This window comes from Microtus oregoni, unplaced genomic scaffold (assembly GCF_018167655.1).
Source record: "Microtus oregoni isolate MIOR12 unplaced genomic scaffold, Mior012 000028F_ref0000031, whole genome shotgun sequence".
Classification (NCBI taxonomy): Eukaryota; Metazoa; Chordata; class Mammalia; order Rodentia; family Cricetidae; genus Microtus; species Microtus oregoni.
Genome location: NW_024543087.1, coordinates 5140440 through 5158572, shown reverse-complemented (window position 1 = coordinate 5158572; position 18133 = coordinate 5140440). Strand labels below are relative to the sequence as shown.

Sequence of the window (18133 nt, the reverse complement as noted above, 5' to 3'; positions counted from 1 at the left end):
TGCTCTTTGGTGTGACAAGGGAGGGGGACTTGATTGGGGGAGGTGGAGGTAAATGGGATGCGGTGGAGGGGAGGAGGCAGAAATCTTTAATAAATAAATAAATTTAAAAAAAAAGAGTACCAAACACCAGTATGCAGATAGGAACAGAGAGAAAAGGCTGTGCTCATGGAGCTCCTGAAGGAATAGAAGAATGAGGAACCAGACCAGAACCCACCCATGTCACATTCTGGAAAAGAGGTACAAGCTTGTCTATATTTAATCTGTTCTGTGACTTTGTGATGTTGAATTAGCAGAGGAAATATGTCCTGTGAGCACATACTCAGGCAGCAGCATTGAAATGTATTGCTGGCTGGCTGTTTTCAGGTGGGTATACTGTGAGAATTAGGAATACAAGCTCAGGTATAAAGATTTGAAAAGCTTTGACCAGTAAAAATCATTTAATATTGGGCCACACTTTAAACGGTGTGAGTACTGAGAGATTAATGCCATTAAAGGAAGCCAAGTTCTTTTCATTTGGGGACAATGAGAAAAATGACTTGAGAGCTGCTTAAGGATTGGCCCCTCCCACTCCAGCTCAAGGGTATAAGTCTGTAAACTCATTTGAAAGGTTTTACTTCGAGAAGAGAGAGCTAGGATGCCCTCCATATACAGAACAACCTAAGGCAATGCATTGGTGTGCTCGGACACTCAAGACCTGAAAGGTTACTTCGGCCATGGTCAGAGGAGGACCAATTACCTCTACAAGTGGTGGCAGACCTTGAAATAATCTATACAGTCCCGGCTTTGTAGTCATACAGAATTTGAAAGTTACCAGATCATGGGGGTCAAGGAAAGTCTGTGAGGTCAGGGTATGTGTGTTCGTTAGGATTTCTATTGCTGTGAAGAGACACCATGACCACGGCAACTCTTATAAGGGAAAACATTCAATAGGGGATGGTTTATAACTTCAGAGGTTTAGTCCATTATCATCATGGTAGGAAGCATAACAGCATGCAGGCAGACATGATGCTGAAGAGGTAGCTGTGAATTCTACATTTTCTCTGCAGGCAACTGGAAAGGAACTATCTCTCACACTGAGCGTGGCTTGAGCATATGAAGCCACAAAGCCTGCCCTCGCAGTGACACACCTACTCCAACAAGGCCACACCTATAGTGCCACTCCCTATGGGTCAAGCATTCAAACACATGACTCTTTGGGGGGGCATACTCATTCAAACCTCCACACTCTACTTCCTGGCTCCCATGGGCTTGTAACCATAACATAATGCAAAATGCCTTTAGTTCATTATGTGTTTAATGGTTGAAGTTTGTACAGGCAGCTGTTGAATAAGCAATAACTTAAGCCATGAGGATGATACCAAGGCTGTAATGGAGACCCCAGGAATTTAAAGATGGCTGGAGCATGAACTGTTAAGGACAACCACACACATAGAGCGGTGGTCTGTTGGGACTAATTAAATCCTGACCTTCAGCTGCTCTTCCCTGTCTAGAGCCTTCTAATTGAAGTTACCAGAAGCTGTGCTTTGCCTAGAGGATCAGAGGATGGGATTTTCACCTGTTGGTCACTGACTGCAGGGTATTTAAGCCTCCATGGCGCTATTAAAGACGGGCTTTTGTACCAGCGATCGGAGGTCCGTGTGTTGGTCTGTCTCTGCATGTTTCCTCAACCTCCAGCCCTTTGCCCGAACTGGGTTCTAGCGCATAGAGTGCAGATGGGGGTCCGCAGTGTGCAGCAGTGGTCATGTGGGATGCAGACAGCAAGGCTGTAAGGATGAAGCTGTCCAAATCCTTGGTGCTCACATCACACCACACCACTGTGTGCCCAACACACTGAACACTGGCCCCTCCACATTGATCCCACCAGTCGTGTATGTAGAAAGGCTCCTTTTGCCATGTGACCACTAGCATTTGTTGTGGCTTGCTTTCTTGATGATAGTCATTCTAAGTGGATGAAGCATAAACCCAATATAGTTTTGATGGCTAAAGATATTGGATATTTCTTCATATATTTATATATTTTTTGAGAAATGTCTTTGAATTTATTTGTGCATCTAATGTTTGCCCTTTTGGGGAAAGGACGTGTCTTTACTTCTTTATATATTAGGAATAATCGTCCCCTGTCTGATATGCATACAGTACAAGGGTGTTTTCTTCCGGTTGATCATTTCCTTTGTTATGCAGGGGCTTTTAAAGGCCGAACAATCCCATTTGTCAACTCTTGTAATCTTTCCTTGTACTGGTGGAATCCTTTTTGGAAATTCCTTGCCTATACTTCTCTCTTGAGGTGTTTGCTCTACATTTTCCTCTTGTCTTAGCAGGACTTACAAGGTCTTTGAACCATTTTGAATTAATTTTCATACAGAGTGATGTAGGCAGAGTTTTGTAGCAAGAATAAAAACTCAGGGTCAGAAATTGGGGTTCAGCCTAAAGATCAGAAAAGCAAAGCAGCTAGCCACTGACTCTTACCTCAACCTCAGTCTGAAATGGCAAGCTGCCTCCAGGAATCTCAGGAGATTGCGTCTGAGAGCTGTCTCACCCCATTTTATATTCCTCTCTAGGGCTGGGATTAAAGCTATGGCAACTAGGGGCCGGGCGGTGGTGGCGCACGCCTGTAATCCCAGCACTCGGGAGGCAGAGGCAGGCGGATCTCTGTGAGTTCGAGACCAGCCTGGTCTTCAGAGCTAGTTCCAGGACAGGCTCCAAAACCACAGAGAAACCTTGTCTCGAAAAAAACCAAAAAAAAAAAAAAAAAAGCTATGGCAACTAGTGTGGCTATTGAGATTACAGGTGTGTGTTACCATAACCTGGTCTATAAGGCTGACCAGTGGGACTAGATTACTCTCAGATCTTCAGGCAGTCTTTATTTATTAAAATACAAATGACATGCCACTACAGAGTTTCTCTTGTGTCTCGTCAGCTGCTCCCAAATAACCACAAAGAGGTTTAATATTAATGAGAAATGCTTGGCTGGTAGCTCATGCTTTTAACTAGCTAACTCTTATATTTAAATTGACTCATATTTCTTATCTACCCTCTGCCATGTGGTGGTACCTTCTTTCAGCATGGCATGTTTATCACCTGCTTCCTGAGTCTCTCCTGCAACTCCTGACTCTGCCCTGAGAAGTTCTGCCTAGCTATCAGCCAATCAGCTTTTTATTAACAATGAGAGCAATACAAATACCAAAGGGTTTTTCTGCAGCAGAGTGAGAAATAAGTACTTGGTTTATTAGTCTGCTTGTCAAACCCAGCTTTTCCAGCACTATCAGTTGAAGAGACTCTCTTTAATCTACATTTTCACACTGAAGTCAAGAGCCATGTAGCTAGCTATGGCTGCATGGGTTAAATCTGGGCTCTCTGCTCTACTACTTTAGTTTACACAATGACGCTTCCAACTTTGCTTTCCGCTCAGGGAATATTAGTTAATCAGGGTCTTTTGTGCTTGCATATGAATGTTAGACTTTCAAAAAATTCTGTGAAAAATGAAATAAACTATAAACTAAGTCCAGTGATATATCCATTTTCGAAATATCAATCCAGGAGCATGAGGCATCTTCTGTTGAAATTGGAGCGGCGGGCTATGTTCCTGCGCCCGGCCGCCCGCATGGCTGGCTTTATACCCGAAATAATTACACGGAAACTGTATTCTTTTAAACACTGCTTGGCCCATTAACTCTAGCCCTTACAGGCTAATTCTCATATCCCGATCAACCCATCTCTAATAATCTGCGTAGCATCAGTCTTACCGGGAAAGATTCAGCATGTCTGACCTGGCAGCTTGCTTCATGGCGTCTGCCCGGGAGAGGGGAGCATAGCCTCTGCTCCAGAGAGCAGAGCTGTCGAGTCTGAGCTCACTTCCTCTTCCTCCCAGCATTCTGTTCTGTTTACTCCACCCACCTATGTTTTAACCTATGAGGGCCAGCCAAGCAGTTTATTTTTTAACCAATGACCTTCCTCCATCAATCTTCCCATTTTCTACTGTGTCCTTCAAATTCTTCCTTCAATGCCTCAGACTTTTCATTACAGCAGTCCTGCAGTCTTTGCCAAGATTGTACATGTGTGCTTCCTTGGTTTTCCTGTTCTCTCAGCATGTTTCCTACTGTAGAAAAGCTAAGGAACTTTGTTTATTCTGCTCTAAGTATTCATCTTGAGAGAACTCAAGATCCACAGAACAGCAGGGCAGTGATCTTAATCTCTGGGTGGGAGATTAGATTACTAGAGCCTTTTGCTTTTAAACTCTAGTCAGGGCATCCAAGAACAGAACCCGAGAGGACATACACAATCACCCGTTACTGTGTGTGTTTGTATTGCTAGAAATAATGCCCAGGACCTTGTGCATGCTAGCTGTCTAAATTACTGTTCTATTATTGTGAGGCGACATCATGGCCACCACTCTTACAAAAAAAAATTAATTGGGGGCTGGCTTACAGTTCAGAAAATGAGTCCATTATCATCATGACAGGAAACATGGCAACAGACAGCCAGGCATAGGGCTGAATGCTTACATCTTAATCTCCAGGTGTGTGTGGGGGGGGGGTAGTAATTGGAGCGGCAGAGCTGCGTTCCCAGCACCCGGGCCGCCTGGCTAGCTTATGCCCCGAAATAATTACACGGACACTGTATTCTTTTAATCACTGCTTGGCCCATTTCTATCTAGCCTCTTCTAGGCTAACTCTCACACCTGGACTAGCCCATTTCTAATATTCTATGTAGCACAGCTAGGTGCGCTTACCGGGAAGATTCTAGCCTACGTCCATCCTGGGTCGGAGCTTCATCGCATGTGTCTGCCCAGGAGCTGGGAGCATGGCATCTCTGCTCCAGAGAGCAGAGCTGTCCGTCTGAGCTCACTTCCTCTTCCTCCCAGCATTCTGTTCTGTTTACCCCACCCACCTATGTTCTAAGCTATGAGCCCAAGCAGTTTATTACTTAACCAATGAAATCAACAGATTGATATATGACACTCCCACATGGGGGGGGGGGGTAAGATAGATACTGGGTCTGGCATGGGCTTTTGCAAACTCCAAGCCCACTCTAGTGACATACTTTCTCCAACAAGGGCACACTCCCTAATCCTTCTCAAACAATTTCATTCCCCCCACCCCACCTGTGACTAAGCACTCAAATATACGAGCCTAAGGGGGTCACTCTTAGTCAAACCACCGCACTAGATGAAATTGCCACTATAAAATAGTAAATCTGTCACCTGGATTGGGGAGACTCCTGCCCCTGTGTTTGAGTTCTGAATCCTGTACCAGCTTCAACAATGAAACCACAGAACAGAGCAGTGGTCTTACTGCTACCATGTCTCGAATTTGGGGCTATTTTCTCTTCAATGGTGCCCTGCTGAGGACAGGTATGGCTTACCGAACGCCAGCCATGTCTTTCCCTGTATAGCCCCTTCTGTTGTGCCCGTCGAGATACAGACAAGAACATACTATGGCATTACTTTCCTAGGGAGGGACAAGCAAACATCTGTTCACACTACAGACCACCACACCTAAAACAGAGAAAGAATCCACCCAAATCCACTTTGATAAACTAGTGAGTAATTTACTGAGCAGGTTATGAATGAGGTGTTACAGGTGTGGATAACCTTCAACAGTTGCATACTGAAAAGTCCAATCCTAGATGAGCAATAACCTAATAGCTGTATAAACAGAGTCCGCACTACATGAACTTTCATGAACCTTCACCCTTCTGCATACTCTAGCACCTCCCAAGGCCACATACACCAGGGACAGATTATGTAACACTAGTTGGAGGGAAGAGGCGTGTAGCCACTGAAATCTCAGGTCCAGTAGGGCCTCTCTTGTCATATCTCACACTGGGAATCCCAGCTGCTTTGATGTGGCCATGTCATGCCTGGAGGACATGATCTACAACAAACTGGTATGACCCTCAATTAGCTACTGATAAAGACAGACCTTAACCCAGCAGCAGACCAAGACCAGGACACTTACAAGAACACCCAATTGAGCTCCAGCAATGGCCTTGTGTGGCCCCACCCTCCACCCTGAACTTCTCACTTGAGCTGCCTCTTCTCTCCTGTTGGATGCTTTCTTCACCCTCGGACATTTGTCATGGTCCCTAAGAGCCTCCTTGGAGGGAATCCAAACCTATCACATCCTACTTGTCCTCAGAAGCTTTCTGGAACCTTGCTTAAAGCCTCCATGTCCCTTCACATCTGTATCTTCTGTGCTTACAGAACCTGTACCATGTATATGATGCTGCCAAGTCCTGCAGCCAGCTTGAGATGTAGCCTAGTCCCCTTGGATGAGAGGTAAAGTCTGCAGTGACCTCTGCATGCTCACCCTTGGAGGAGCATTTATTTCACAGTTTCTGAGCAGGAAACTCCTTCAGTGTCTTAGTGCAGGCTCTTCCTTTGAATGAACTTGTATTTTCACAAATCCCAGTCTTTCGCAGGTGGGGGCTCAGCTTTAAGGCTACCTGTCTTACTGTATCAGGGAAGAGATTGGGTTGCTCTTTAACAGTGCTAATTCTTCTAACATTTCATTGTGGTGCTTGGCCTGCACTTTCCTTATCTATGGCCTGAAATGGCTCACACCACGCTCCCAAAGGTCACGTTTCTTATCTTTCTGCTCACTCACTGTAGATGTGAACATATGAGCAATAGCTACATTAAAGCCTGAGAGTGCACTGGCTGGAATCTCTGAAGAAAAACAATGTGTTTGCATTCAGTTTCGCTCAAGTTCTTGGGGGAGAGAATGCAGCCAAACTCTTGGAGAGAATGTTATCATCACAGGCATCCAGCCAATTCGCAGGGGAGTCTTTCTTTGCCCTTGAAACCTCTCTAGTTGAGGGAGACTACCTGGCTTCTCTTGGCCTTTTTCTCTCACAAGCTCTGCTTATGGTATCTTGGGGATCCTCTGGCACAAAGTCCCATACGCCTGTATTCCTCCTGCGAACTGTTTTCAAGAGCCTAAGAACTGCATGACCACTGCACAGCGAAACACTTCTCAATAGACATGCAATCCCTAACAAATGGAAAAGATAATGTTTACAGAGACCCCAAAGGCAGGTCTGGGAATACAGCTCATACCATAAAACAACACAAACAAAAGCAACAAGAACACCCTTGTAATGTTGCTATGTCAATAAAGGATCCCTTTAAGTCTTTTCCCAGGAGTGAGAACCACTGCCAAGGGGGGCGCACATCACATCATGCAGAGAAGCAAACAGCTTCAGCCTTAAACTGCACTCCTCCATTGTTGCAGGTTCTCTTTTTACTAAAGGGACATACAGCAGGAAACTCCGGATGGTAACGGTAGGAAGCTGAAGAACATGTTTGTCCACAATTTCAAAAAAGGACAGTACGAACTATCCAGGACTGGCCGCACAGAGTACGGTACAGCCCTGCTCACGCCCACCTGACAAGAGACTGACCGGGCATGAAGAGGAAGGTTTATCAACAATCTGAGACACACTGGCAACAGTTTCGCAGTGTTCCCCAAGGGTTCTCATCTTGGACACTGGGCCCAGATGTGACAGTAGGAAAGCTGGTGGGACCAAAGGAGGGATTGCCACTGGCACTTCCCTGAGTCCTGGTTTGTGCTGCGACATCTGACATCTGACATCTGCATATACTTCTTCCTCTGTGATCCTACTCACCAGACATGGCACAGATACCAAGAGGCAAAGACAAAGACACACAGTGACAAAGGACTGTAACTCAAACATGTAACTGGACAATAGAGCTAAGCAGGGAGGCTGGTATGATCGACAACAAGTTGGTCTTGTCCCTACCTCGAAACAAACCCCAGGAATAGACAGACACCATGTGATCTGTTGTTGTAAATGAACACACTCCTAACAACCATAATTGGAGGAAGAAGCACTGCCAAGAGTACTCGTGGGCAGAGGATTTCTTCCTTCAGTCGCCATTTCTTTCTTAGGGGACTGTTTCACTGAGGACCTGCAAGGAGAAACAGCAGTCAGTGGCAGTCTAAGGTGAGCTCCTATGAAGAGTTCCCATCAACATCTGTAGGAGGACAATGACCTACAATAAGAATCTGTGGCATGAAGTGGGCACCATGTTGCCCAGTAAGCAATGAGTAATCAATAAAGGGGTAATGGTGATGGGGAAGCCTGGCCATAATGAGGTCCAGCAAGTCAGTGCTCACCGCGAGGGACACCCCTTCTCCAGGTCCTGGATGGTGTCCTTCAGGGTCTGGCCCTTCGTCTCAGGCAGCAGAGCACACAGTAGGCCTGCCACGATGGGGAAGCTGCCAAAGATGACCATGGGGACAGCCCTGTGGTACTGTTCCAGCAGCATCACGAGCGGTGTGATGATGCCAGCAATCCTGGAGAAGATGCTCACCAGCCCCATGCCTGTTTGCCTGGGGAAAGCAGCACAAGCTGAGGCTCTGGTCGCTGGTCAGGCTACACCCACTCCAGAGATGCGAGGTTCCAGGTCTCAGCCACCGTGCCTGCCTACTCTAGCTGCTTCCTGGAGTAGTAAGCCCTCTCTGTTGCTCTCCTGTCACCTCTAGAGACCCAAATGCCTTTTCCATTTCTGAGTGCCCTCTCCTGGCACACTAACTTCTCCTTTGCTCTAACTTCTCTCCCACATTCTGGACCAGAGGCAGCCAGGGCGTGCCCATGTCTATCTGTCCTCCAGTGTCCTGTGGTGACTCGGTGAGCAGACCTACACTTCAGTGGCCTAGATCCATAGGCAGCACACTGGCTGCCTGTGGCTGGTAGCGGAGCATCAGAGGAATGGGTGTTATTAGATCCCCAGGGCAGTGCTTACCTGATGATGGTGGGGTACAGCTCAGCAGTGTACACATAGGATATGGTGAAGGCAGAAGATGACGCAAACTTTCCCACCACAGCCAGCACAGTGACCACCGTGGGGAGACCTGAAGGAGAGGCAAAGTCAGCCACATAGGGGGAAGACACCATCACCTAAGCCCACGCACCTCCCTGTCACTCAAGTGTCTCACCCTCCATGCCCAAACCCTGGGGAACCTGTAGTGGTGTGGGAGCAATGGGGGTAGCCCTGGCAGGGAGGAAGACAACCTGGTACCTGCTGGGATGAAGATGATGATGATGCACATGGTACCAGCCAGAGTCAGGGAACCTAACAGGCTCCACTTGCGACCCAGCTTCTCCATTATGGGGATGCTGGAAAAACGGGCGGGCACCTCCACTAGTCCAAATATCAGCTGTGTCAGGTAGATGTCCAGGCCAAAGTCCCCCACTTGGAGACCGAGGCCATAGTACACCAGACTGTCCACAAACCTACAAAGTACCCAAATATCCTTGTCACTGCTGGGTGTACATCAAGTCACACCCAAAGGAACAGCCTAACTTAATGAACTCACACCTGGGGAGAGACCACCATGTTCACAGAGCCTCTGTCCACCACTCCAGTGAAATACAGCAGAACAAGAGAGGTCCTCTGACTCAGCCCTCACTGAGGGACAAGACCCTGGACACTTACCAGACAGCAATGAGAACCAGTGTCACCTTCCTGAGATAGGGGTGTCTGAAAAGATCCAGCGCATTTCCAGAGGGACCTGTCTTCTCAGGGATCAGCTAGAAGAAGGACACAGTGAGGGGCCGGGACACAAGCATAGAGATGCCTGAGGCAGTGGGGAGCCTGTACCCGCTGACAGGTACCTGGCTCAGGAGTTCTGGAGAAAGGGAACGCCTGTTCACCAAGGCTGCCTTCTGGATCAGTTGTTTGGCCTCCTCTATCCTTCCTTTGGAGAGGAGCCACCGAGGAGATTCTGGCAAAACCCTGTCAACCACACATGGCTCTGATACTGGGGTCTTGAGCCCAGTGCAGCCACCCAGAATTCCAGTGCATGATGAACCTCCCACCCAAGCCCCACGGGTTCCCTCTTCTGGGTCCTGCACCCCGCCACAGCACTCCCAACAAAGGGTGGCCTATCACTGGCAAGGGCCTCCCTACCAGAAGTAGAAGATGAGCAGGAAGACTGGTGCGGTGCCTATGATCTGAAGGAGTCTCCAGTTGCGGACACCATAGGCCAGGCCTGCTAGCACCATCTGGCCAAGGGCAAAGTTGCTCTGGGACAGGACCATGGCCCGTGTTCTCCTGGACGGCCCCACCCATTCTGAAACTGAGAGCAAAGGCTGAGCCTGGGCTGGAATCTGCCAACCCATGCACTGCTGATGGCCAGATGGTATCTTGTTTAAGTGCCGTGCACTTTCCCAGCAGAGGAAGCTCTGCCATGACCTCCTTAGGTACAGATGAGTGAAACTATGCCCACAGGTTGTTCAGGGGCTCTTAACAGCTCAGATTTCAGACTGCACCTGAAGGCCGTGGGGCCCAGATACTCACTAAGGATCATGGTGCTCATCATGTATCCAGCGACAGCAGTAGCTGAGAGAAAGCAGAAAGTCATGTAGAGCTCAAAGGTGGGCACGAAGGCTGTGGCCACGCCCATGATGCCTGACATAAACAGCTGCACCAGAATGCAGGCTCTGCGGCCAATCCTGAGGTAACAGAGAGACAGGTTGTGAAGGGAGGAGGCCTGCCCAGGACTCAATCAAGGGAGACCCAGGCCGGCCTGTCCTCGGCTCTCTGTCAGAGGGGGAGAGGGGGCCCTCAATGGAGCCCCATTTGAAGGCAGGCATAAAGATTTATCTTGATGGCGAACAAGTCTCGGGGGGGGGGGGACTCAGTCAGCACCAGGAGCTTAAAGCACCCTGGATCAGCTGCACTTACCAGTCACAGATGGGCCCAAAGATGAGGGCCCCAACAAGGAGGCCAGCCATGAACACTGACTGTGAAGTCCTCCTTAGGTTCCTCCGATCGCACACCAGGTCAAACTGAAATGGAAATAGTGTATGTAAGACTGGGCATAGCAGCCAGGACCAACTTTATCGTCTAAACCCTGCAGTTTCCTCACTGTGTGTCAAGGCCAGCCTTGGCACCGTGGTAAATTCACTGAACACAGTCTATTTAAAATTATATATGTTGACTTATGACAGAGGCAAGCATGCATGTACAGAACTAAGTACAAGTCAAAAAGCAGTAAAGCACCGTGGGCATGTAGTTAGGTCGGTGAACAAACGTGAAGGGAGACAGCATAAATCATGACAGAAGGGAGATCGTGGGGCAGATCTTATAAAATAGACAGAGAATAGCAGGTAGGGAGAAGAGTGTAGAAAATCCAGGCAGGCAGATGGACAGACAGAGAGACAAGCCAAAAGATACAGACAAGAGGACATGCAAAAAGAAAAAAGGGGGGGAGGCAGCAGAGCATACAGAGAACATGAGAATGGCTCATGCAATCAAGTGGCATACAGAGCCCAAGGTTGGCACAAGGTTGTAGCCTGCCCTGTGATGCCCAGCAAGGATAATGGACCAAGATGACTGGCAAAGGAGAAAATTAGGTATACAACCCAATGAGGTACAAGGACAACAAGTATGGACCAAAGGCACAGGGTCAGATGACTAGACAGACCTATGAAAGACAGAGAACAGGCAATCCTACCTCATTCTTTAGGGACTGAGGCCTGTTCTCAGGATACTCCCAGCCTGAGTCGCAGGCCTGTGTCTCATTGAAGCGGTGGCTGAGGATGTCTTCCAGGCTGGCATTGTCAGGAGGTGGCTGGAACATGAGGCAGGACTCAGGTCTGCCCGCTGTGTCGTTGGGTATGCTTACTGCCAGCTGCTCTGCAGCACTTAGGTTGAGAGTGTGGTTCTTGACCCAGGGCACTGAGCAGTGGTGAGCCTCATCGAGGACCATGAAGACCTGACTAAACACGAAGAAGGCAGACAGGAAATTGGGGATGCCCATCAGGATGGCCACCTTTGCCTGGAAGCGACCAAAGTCGCCCACTTCAGCCATGACCTGCGCAAAGTGAGCCATGTCTGCAGCTCACTCCTTAGTCTAGGAGCACCAGGCAGCTCTGAAACTTGGCTTTGGGATGCCTGCTTTTCTGGGCTGTGGTGATAGCTACATTAATGTTTAACCCAGCTGTGAGCAGCTACAGCTGTCAGCTTATACCTTTACCTCCCTAGACTGACAGGAAAGAATACGGGAAAGTGTAGCTGGATTCTTTTCTCTGTCCCACCCGGTCCTGCTAGACTGGTTTATCTCCCGCCCACCAGTCCCTGCAGCCTCTTATAAAGTAATCACTCAGAAGCTAATATTAATTATGATTGCTTGACCAATGGCTCAGGCTTATTACTGGTTAGATCTTGCATATAAATTAACCCATTCCTATTCATCTATGTAGTACCACATGGCTGTGACATTATCTTAGGTGTTCTGGCATCCTGTTCTATGGGTGGCTTGCTGGCATCTCTCGAATCTGCCTTTCTTTTCCTATTTATCTGTTTGGATTTCCTGCCTAGCTATACTCTGTCTTACCTTAGGCCAAAGCAGCTTTATTTATCAACTAATGAAAACAACATATATTCGCAGCATGCAGAAAGACATCCTACAGCAGGAAAAAAAAACCAAAACCACTCTCATCTGAGAATATTTCATGGCTTTGACAGACATAGGCACCACAACAGTGAGGAAGAAACATTTCTAGGCCAAAATCTTCAACAAGATGTAGCTGTCATCCTCACTGGCTCCAACTAGAACATCTTCTACAGTTCCGTCAACTCCAATACCTTCCCAACACTAAGAAGCCCACCTTCCAGGAACTACACCTCACCAGAAGTGGGGACATGACAGGTGCACAGTAAATCTCCCAGCTTTCAACCACGGATGCTACAGTGCCAGGGAAAATGTGCCCACTAGTGCAGTGTGGCGAGACTGTTGCAGGGTTAACCCAAACGTTCTCAGTGGAATTTGAGACCTGCCCCACGGAAGGACATTTATGCTTGGTGCTGTAAACACAATCAAATCACCTGACTACTGAAGTCTTAGGCCCTAGGGAGAATTTATAAGTATTGCTTTGTTAAAGAGACAAAATATAAAACTACCTTCTAAATACTTGTGTTTTTGTATTCATGTATGTGTGATGGTCTCAGTCTTGGTCAAAGAAGCTTCTCGTAGAGGGCAGTAGTTAACTCTGAGACTTACTAGCTATTCAAATAAGTCCTTGTGAGTGTTCAGTTAGAGAGAACATCTATATCCACCTCCTAATGAGCTCATGGAGCATACAGAAAAAAGCAGAAAGGGTGTAAGAGCTTCAGGATGGGGTCGAGTGCATGTGGAATGCTGACTTCTAGACATGACATGGCTGTTGTACACATCAACTCCCTGGAACTACAGTTAACTGCACATGGACCTATACAGTATCAAGCCAGTTAAAAATGCCAGTTTTTAAGAAACGGAAACAGCCAAAGTGTCCATAAAAGAAATGTGTCATATATTACAACAGACTATTATTCACCATAAAAAACAATGGAACTATTCTCTCTGACAACATACTTTAAACTGGAGATCACTATAATAACTGAACACAGCCAAGCATAGAAAGACAAACATCTCATGATCTCACATGTGACATCTTTAAAATCTCTATCTCACAGAAGGTAAGAAGAGTAGAATACTGGTTCCCTGAGTCCCAGGAGCATAGGGAGGGAAGGGATGAGAAAGGGTTAATTAATGTCTATTAAGAACCATGAAAAAGATAGTTTGGTGTGCTACTGTCTCTCCCCACACCCCTCCTTCACTCTAAGCTGAGGTGCTAATGGCAGCTGATGGCTGCTGCTGAAGGAGGAGTCATCCTTCTTTGAAGGACAGGCTACTGACAGGCTGACCATGCTCCTCTGGACCCATGCATATATGAACTCATATGTCTACTAATTGTATTCTGTAGATTTTTTACTGTTTTTAAACAAGGGGCCATAGAGATGGCACGGTGGTTAAGAGCACTTCTTGTTCTTGCAGAAGACCTAGGTTTGGTTCCCAGCATCCACATGGCAGCTCACAACCATCTGTAACTCGTTTCAAGGCATCCAACGCCCTCTCTCATATCCATGGGCATCAGGCATGTACACGATGAATATGATATATACATGTAGGCAAAGCACTCATGTACATAAAAATAAATACAACTTTTAAAACTTTAAAAACAACATTGAAGACATGAAGCTGGGAAGGATGTAGTTGGACCTTTTCGTTGAGACTGCTGGCTTCCCAATAATGACATGGAGACTTGTTAATTATAAAAATTTGCCTGATAGCTTAGGCTTGTTACTAACTAGCTCTTACAACTTAAACTATTTTTATCAATCTAATTTCTGCCTCATGGCTTTATTACCTTTAATCTGTACTGTCCATGCTGCTTCCTCTCTGTCAAGCTGGCAGCTCCCCACTTCTTCTTCCCAGCATCCTGTGTGACTGAAAATCCTGCCTGGCTAGTGGTTATTTATTAAACCAATTAGAATGACACATCTTCATGGTATATAAAAAGATTATTCCACAACAGAAGGAGATGTGTTAGGGAGAACTGGTTAAGAGGGAGTAGAGGTGGGGAGGCTGAGACACACACGTATGGGATAGGGAGTAGAGGTGGATGTACTGAGACACACACACGAGATAGGGAGTACACACACAAGTGTAAATGTTCTCTTGCACACGCACATGCACACTGCCCTACTTTCCTTTCCCACTACTGTAAAACCCAGAAAGGTGAGTGCCAATCGTTTTCTAACCACAGGTCACTCATAAATATAACCTCTACTTAGAGAGTGTCAGGAAAATCGCCAGCATCATGTCTATAGAGAGAGACTGATCACGTGTGTGGGGTAAAAGTGAAGTTGTCCTCAGCTTCAACTAAAGCACTAGACAGATTACACTGGGCAGTTTATTTAAGTAAGAAAACTGTCATGAACTGGGCAACAGCTTATACCAGCAAAGTGCTGAGAGCCTTCCCTAACAATGGGGAGACAGTGCACACAGAAATAATATACAAACACTTAATTGAATCATATCCTAAATATAAAACACAAACCTTACAATCCAGAAGATGATACTGGGTTAAAGTTGGATAATTTTGGACATACAAATGGCTTTTTAAATAAAACAGCAGTCATAACCTATAAGATAATTGATAAGCTGACCTTCATTGAACTTAAAATACTGTTACTCTGTGAGAGACACTGTTAAAGAGGATGAAAAGACTTCTTTTGATATAGATAGTCACAAAAAAAAAAAAAACTTTTTTAAAAGATAAGATCTCACAACATCTCCAGGCTAGTCTTGACCTACTGATTCTCCTACCTTACAGCAACCCAAATGCTAAAAACATAGGCATGTAGCATCATGCTCAGCTGTAAGAAACTCTTAAAACTCAGTAAGAAACACAAGTGATTAAAAGCAGTCTATCGGCCATTTACATAAAATGGTCTTCTGCCCTTCCAATCTCTCCCAAGTAAAAATATCAAATTATGCCTATCAGTATAATTTCTTTTCTATTAGCCTACCAAAATAAAGAAAATCTAGGACAACGCATCCTGCTGGCAAGTCCACATTCATGCAAGTAAGTGGGTTCAATACAGTGAGAAGAAAAAAATCACTTCCTCACAGTGGAATCACAGTTAAAAATTGTGCAGCCAGCCAGGCAGTGGTGGCACTCAGGAGGCAGAGGCAGAGGATCTCTGTGAGTTCAAGGTCAGACTGGTCTACAAAGAGAGTTCCAGGAAAGCCAGGGATGCTACACAGAGAAATACAGTCTCAAATAAATAAACACATGCATACATAAAAATTTAAGTTAAAAAGAAGTGGGGGAGCTGACAGCGACAGGGAACGGCCATTTGGAAAACACTGAAGTAACATCCGGTAGGCAAGAGTCAACCAGGAATGCCAGACAAAGTATAAAAGTATTTATAGTCACAAGCTTTATACCCCCACAAAATATTAACTACAAAAAGAAAAGCAGTAACTTTATAGTAGAGAACCATAACAGAACTTCTGAAGCAAGGGATCAGTCAACATAATCAGCAGAGACGTGCTTACATTATGTTCCCCAGGGCTTCACAGTAAGAAGAGCTTGATATCAGCTCTAGGTTTTCTTCGCCTGAAAGTGTACAACCGAGACTTCATCCTGAAAAAATACAGAAAAGCTCAAGTTGAGAGACATTGTGCAAAATAGCTACCCATTACTTTGGTATAAGTGTTAAAGCCAAAGGAAACAAAGATCAAGTTGTACCAGGTCAGAGATCAAGGAAATGTGATAGCTGAAGACAATACGGGATTGTGGACTGAGTCCAGAAAGGCACAATACTGGAGGGAAAGAAGTTTCCTCTCGGTCATAGATTAGTCAACTGCATACTATCAAGGCTAATTCCTGGCTTTGATAATGTGTATAATTATGTGAGATATTTCCATTTAGAGAAGCCATAGGCAGATACAGGCAAACTTTCAGTACTGTTTATTTGCAATATGTCTATAATTCTGAGCTTACTTCAAAATAATACCTGAATAGCCATGTCTCTAGAACACACAGAAAGCTAGCTGGCATATAAGAAGATGTTCAACAGCACATTTATTAGGAACTGCAAATTAAGGTAAGGACTACTGTATACCTAACAGAATAGCCACATTCATGCCAAGAGGGTAGAGCAACAGGAATGTAAAAACAGGCCAGTTATTTTGAACAACAGTTGAGCAATTTACTTCAAAATTAAACATACTCTTAAGACCCAGCAATTATGCTCATTGGCCTTTTGTCAAATGGGCTGAAAGCTCACATCCACACAGAACCCTGAGCAAAGATGATTTCAGCAGCTTGTTCTTAACTGTCCAAACTTGGAAGCACAAATGATGTCCTTCAGTAAGTGGGTGGTAAGCTGTGGTAGACACTAAATTAAGCGTAAAAAAAATTAATTATAAAAGAAATGAAAGAACTTTAGATGATGTAACTAAAGCAAAAGAAGTCGATCTGAACACACTACGTGCTGTGTCATGCTAACTATACAAAGACCAATGGGTCATGCGGGGATGCAAATCAGTGGAAGACTGTCCAGCATGCATGAAGTGCTAGGTTCAACCCCTTCATTAGTAGCAGGAAAGGAACAAAAAACAATCCATCAGCAACAAAAACATTTGTTCCCAAGGGTCAGTGGGGAAAGAGATGAACAGGCTAGGCAGAACGTTTAGGGCCAGAAGACTATTCTATATAAAATTGGTTCTATCACTATACATTTGTCAAAACCACAGACCACACAACACCAAGAATAAATCTTACTGTAAATATGGGTTAAGGGTGATAACGCACATATGTAGTTTATTAACTGTATCAAAAGCATTATGCCAATGTGGAATGTAAGAGGCAGAGAAAGACTGTTCAGGTGTGTAGGAAACACACTCTACTTGATTTTGCTGTGAAACTCTAACCACTCTAAAACCGAAAAATTGAAGACTACTTTAAAACCCAGCATGGGACAGATGACCTGACCCAAAGGACAAAGCAGAACTAAATGTCCAAGCTGGGACACTCGCATCTGTTAGGACAGGTAAGCAGAAGTTCACCTTAGCCTGGTCCTGACATAAGCCCTTGCACGAACATGGTTGTATTTGAGAACCTGGCCCATACTCCATGTACAACACTCACAGTTCACTTCTTTACGTTGCTGATCTCTTAAGTAAGCCTTCCTCAGCATCAAGCTCCACAGCTCTCTCACAGAAATGCCCGGACCTACAGCAGTCCTGTTACAGATTTCGGCGACTTCCATGGGGAAGGATAACGATCAGATAAGCATGCAAAGAACAGGTGGATGACAAGACATTGAGGGGCCTGGAACCTTCCACAAAGCCACACCATTTCAGTAGCTAAGCACCATAGGGACAAGCTCTGCACAGCTATACACGTTCTGAAAGGAACCCTAATGGCTAGAATCTGGTGTCCTTCCCTGTCTAAAATCAAAGATTCAGGAAAAAAAAAAATCAAGACATAAAAGAGATCGTTAAAAACCCATCATGTCCAGTTCCTTGGGCACTCTTCATTCTTTCCATTTGGGGAATATGTTTCCCCAACTTCAGCACAACAGTTTTAAGCTGCTCTACTTTTTAAAAAAAAAAATTGTATGTTAGTATGCTCACCTTACTGTCTATATGCATCCTGGCTCCACGCCACTCCCATAAAAATGAAAAGCAGTGATTTCATGCCCTTGATCCCCAGAGCTCATTGCCAGCAACCATTTAAAAAATAAAAAGCATTCACACATAAGTAGGGA

At 45.6% G+C, this 18133-nt stretch overlaps 1 protein-coding gene across 1 annotated transcript; it reads right to left on the bottom strand.

Moving 5' to 3' along the window:
• Positions 1-7824: 7824 nt before the first annotated feature.
• Positions 7825-11861, bottom strand: LOC121464521 (solute carrier family 22 member 13-like). Its single transcript, XM_041677553.1, has 10 exons — positions 11484-11861; positions 10712-10815; positions 10325-10479; positions 9935-10103; positions 9640-9760; positions 9461-9555; positions 9044-9258; positions 8768-8876; positions 8139-8354; positions 7825-7930 (listed from the first exon to the last, which is right to left on the bottom strand). Exons 1-10 carry the CDS (start codon positions 11859-11861, stop codon positions 7825-7827), a joined length of 1668 nt encoding a protein of 555 aa, XP_041533487.1.
• Positions 11862-18133: the final 6272 nt, after the last annotated feature.

Coding starts and splice junctions, on each gene's coding strand:
- LOC121464521 (XM_041677553.1), bottom strand. CDS start 11,861: ATGGCTCACTTTGCGCAGGTCATGGCTGAAGTGGGCGACTTTGGTCGC. Junction 10,816..11,483: donor CTCAGTCCCTAAAGAATGAG/GTAGGATTGCCT, acceptor TTTCCATTTCAG/TTTGACCTGGTGTGCGATCG. Junction 8,877..9,043: donor CATCATCTTCATCCCAGCAG/GTACCAGGTTGT, acceptor CCTCTCCTTCAG/GTCTCCCCACGGTGGTCACT.